This window comes from Gastrolobium bilobum, unplaced genomic scaffold (assembly GCF_033153095.1).
Source record: "Gastrolobium bilobum isolate Gb01-03AN ecotype WA unplaced genomic scaffold, APGP_CSIRO_Gbil_v1 utg17484, whole genome shotgun sequence".
Lineage (NCBI taxonomy): Eukaryota > Viridiplantae > Streptophyta > Magnoliopsida > Fabales > Fabaceae > Gastrolobium > Gastrolobium bilobum.
Genome location: NW_026895921.1, coordinates 44,168 through 48,369, shown reverse-complemented (window position 1 = coordinate 48,369; position 4,202 = coordinate 44,168). Strand labels below are relative to the sequence as shown.

The 4,202-nt window shown below is 31.7% G+C and overlaps 1 protein-coding gene across 1 annotated transcript; it reads right to left on the bottom strand.

Moving 5' to 3' along the window:
* Nucleotides 1–294: 294 nt before the first annotated feature.
* On the bottom strand, nt 295–3,443 carry LOC133296817 (cystinosin homolog). Its single transcript, XM_061495874.1, has 8 exons — nt 3,269–3,443; nt 3,027–3,159; nt 1,977–2,066; nt 1,777–1,901; nt 1,261–1,303; nt 858–975; nt 725–774; nt 295–520 (listed from the first exon to the last, which is right to left on the bottom strand). The coding sequence occupies exons 1-8, from the start codon at nt 3,385–3,387 to the stop codon at nt 386–388; spliced, it is 813 nt and encodes a 270-aa protein (XP_061351858.1). The 5' UTR covers nt 3,388–3,443; the 3' UTR covers nt 295–385.
* Nucleotides 3,444–4,202: the final 759 nt, after the last annotated feature.

Here is a 4,202-nt window from a genome sequence, read left to right as displayed (position 1 = left end):
TATCCTATGGGGAAAATGTGTGTTATTTTAAATGACACACTTTACATCCTTTCACTCTCACAAGGAAATGAGACTCATTTAAAATGACACAATTTTATGTCCTTTAAAATGATACACAACTTTTCTCATATCCTATATATTATGTATTGTTTTGCGTGCAATAAAGGGATAAATTTTTTTGGCCTTTTTATCATTTGCTGCTGTGTATAAGATTTTGTAACTTGATTTAGTAGTTAAAAAGTTATCTCATAGATTTGTGTTGTTGAGATGCTTTCTTTCAATACTTAACACTATTTCAACAAAAGGTACAATTTTTTTTTTTTTTTTACTGTGATATCCTTATTTTTTTGACAAATCTAACAGAACCTAGGAAAGAAGTAACATCTTATACATTCTCAGACAATGGTCGATCGGAAGACTTGGCATTATCAGGTTCAGCAGATGCCTCTGGTTTGCTTTTTTTTGCAGGATATAGCAGATAATGTTGGCACATGAAGAGGATGTCAAAGAATATAGACACCTGCAATGGTTTAATCCATCAATAACAATGTTATATTAATATGAGCATACACAATTGATTTTCAATCCAAGACCCGGTTGATTAATTTGAATTATAGGCTTGTAGATCTATTTATACTATAAATTCATTTTCTCCAGCATATGGAAGGAAAAAAAAATTCTTGGATCAGAATAATATTTCATACAGTAAAATAACAATTCATACCAGGGATAGCAGTAGTTTTCCTATGTTTCCGTAGAAGTTGACCCAAGAATCTGGAAATCAAAATTATGTCAGTTCAAACAATAAACTAAGACAAGAAGAACCTTTGGTAAAGCAAATGATAGAGATGATAGACCTTGATCGATTGATTGCATAGCCATCTGTAAATAGTTTCCTATTCCTCCAGAAAAGTCCAGTAGAATGTTGCCAATGCTCCATCCATCTGTACTTTTTCTCAAGAAGTTCATCACTGCCTATATTCATAACACAATATATTAATAAGATGGATGGCAAAATCATTTTACTTTATGACCAAAGAACCATAAAACGATCCACAAATGCATCAAAGCCAAATTAGTAAATAGCTCTTCAGATTAAGTATATTTTCATTCCAAAGTATTACTTGATGATAATACTAGCATATTCTTATAGGTTCTAATTTATATCTCAGCAATCGAACTGAATATCACAGGCATTAATATAAACATAAGGATAATGTGTCTTAAAAGGAAATTATTCAAATTGGAATAGATCCTAACCTGGGGAATATATTTTATGATCGTCATAGAAACTTGGATGCCACTGCAAGTTGATCAGTTTCAACAATAGTCAGAAATAAATTCTAAGACACACTTCCTTCTAGGAGTATGAAAGAAAAAAAAAACAAAACCAAATGAACTGAATTGTGAATTAATCCAAACCGCGCCAAAAAAACAACATTTTTTTAAGCTAGTTCAAGAAACAAATTGTTTTTTCAAAACGGATTTAGTTCAAAAATCAAACCACTCTACCAATTTGATTAGGTTCGGGCTAAAAATTGAACCGAACCATACCCATTTTTCAGAATGTAAAAAAACCAAATGAACCGAAATGAATTGTATTTGGTTCGGTATAGAAAATCAAACCAAATCGAACCGTGTACACCCCTACTACTTCCATCATCCATGATGCATTATATGTAACAATGGCATGGGGTTTTACCCTTTATCTTATGATGCTCATATACAAATAGGTAAAGAATCCACAATAGGAAGTTTAAAAAACAGACAACATACGTGAAGACTGAGAGTAGCCAAAGCCAATGATGATTGTGCAAGGCTACAAAGAAGCACACTGCTGCAGTCAACCACGCAGCAAGGAGGATTCCATAAGCTATTTTAGAGATTTTTTGACTTCCACGCTGCATCAAAATATCACCACTTTTAGTTTTCATCACAAGAACAATAAGCTCAATGAAAAGGTAAATAACACTAACTTCATAGATTGCAATCTGGAACAAGGAAATTGCTGTTAGTAGAACAGCATGGATTGAGAAAGCAACATCATTTGCTGCTACAGGTATCATCTGAAATACATATAAAAAAAAATTGTTAGATCTACACAAACATTAAACTTAAATATTTTGAAATGCAGAATGGACTTCAGCTTATAAATCTATGCAGTTATATTAGATAGTGATAAATGAGGTAAAAAAGGGAGTGAATTTGTATAAATCAATGAATATTATTAATATTAATTAATAATTTTTTCAGCTTTTTTAAATCTAAAACAGAGGAAAACTACTTCAATTTCTAAAAACTTCTAGCCTTCTAGTTTGTATATGCTTGAAGCCTGATAATGTTAGATATAATATTAATCTGTTAGACATATAAAACCACCATTCATTCTAGACATAATATAAAGAGTTTATGTGATCAAGTAGTAGAATTCCATATATATATCTATCATATACTAAGTTTGAAGTTACCAAATTGAACTCACTCCCCATTATATCTCGACTAACAAGGATAGAGGTTTGCATTCAATAAAAAAGAGCAGTTTTATCACGGCAGGTTCGTCCTCTTATCCCAAGTTATCAACTATAAAGAATAATTAACAAGAGTATATGTGACTAACAATTGAAGATATCATTGAGAGTTTATATGTGACTAAAAAAAATCCCACAATGGTTGCCTATACAACTAATGTGGGGTTTATAAGGTCTTGGTCACTCTCACTCTTTGAGCTAGTTTTTGGTGCTTTCATTGAGAGTATAGGCCACAAAAAGAGCTATCTATAAGCTGAATTAAGATATCATACCTCCCAAGAGGGTATTATATAGAATATTGATAGGTGAGTGAAGCAGCTAAAGGAAAAGAGTTATCATGGGGTCAGTTATCAAATCATCAATATATCATGATGTTGAATAGTCTATAGTTTATAGTGACTAAAATAACTTTCCCTTCTCACGAAGCATAAACTCATTCATTATTCATCAATTTAGCTTCCATAAGGAAAGCACACATGTATGGTAACATGGACAAACCTCTTTCTGACCGTATTTGTCTTTGTACTGCTTCTGAATATCAGAACTGAAGTACAAAGATGCATTGTATATGAGATAGGCTGTGTGCTTTGTCAGATTAAGCACCACGAAATCAAAGTTCAGGCCCACCACACTACAGGGAACAAAAAAAAAAAAGTAAGAGAATTGAACCATTGATGAAATTATTTTCCAGAAAAAATAATAGTAATGATAAGATAAATTATTATCATCTGGGGTAGTACCTTTTCCTCTTAAAGTTCAAGATGACTTGTGGGTAGAAACTGATAGACCAACAAACAAAAGCAAACCATCCCAGAACTTCATATGAGACATGAAGTGGAACTGAATTCCAAGAAGCCATAGTTGAATTTCTTTGCTCAGCTTTTTCTCCCACACAACAAGAAGAAACCACCAATCCCAATGTATTATCGAAGTATGGAGTGTGGACCCAATATATCTTTAAATGTTGCAGCTCTGTCCCCATTATATTACCAATATATATATAGCCAACTTTACATAAAAAAAGGAACTTTTCCCGTTTCTTTTGTTGTCTTTTTTTGGATAATGAATGAGGAGATGTATATAACCAGGATTTGTGACAAAAGAAGCATAGCTACGTTTCTTATTAAGGATGCTATAATTGGAACATAAATGATCTGTAATTACGTTGTACTGTCACAATGTATTCTGGGTCAGAGATAGAAACGCTATTACGAATTTAGCCGCTTACTCGTTCTATAGATACTGTGCTCCTCAACCTGCCAGACATGACGACGTGTAAATGGATTAGGTCGACCTACAAAGCCTATGACCTTGCTTATATTAAGTTATGTTTGTCCTATTATAAATTGTCAAATAGAATATGTCTAGACTTTTAAAAAAATCTATTTATAAAACAAGTTATAGACTTTTTTATACACGTCAGCTCTATGAGCCTACAGGCAGTCCTATATCATATTATTTATTTTAAATAAAATAAATAAATTATTATTTTAATAATTTTGAATAATAAAATAATATTATTTTAATTATTGAATTTTAATAGACTTAAATAGACTAAAAGGCTTAGACTAAGACTTTTATGTTTTAAATATAGGTCAGACAAAACTTGTAATTTGGGCCTATACAGAATAATAGGTCAGGACAGCCCTAATATTTTTTACATAGGTTTGGCTT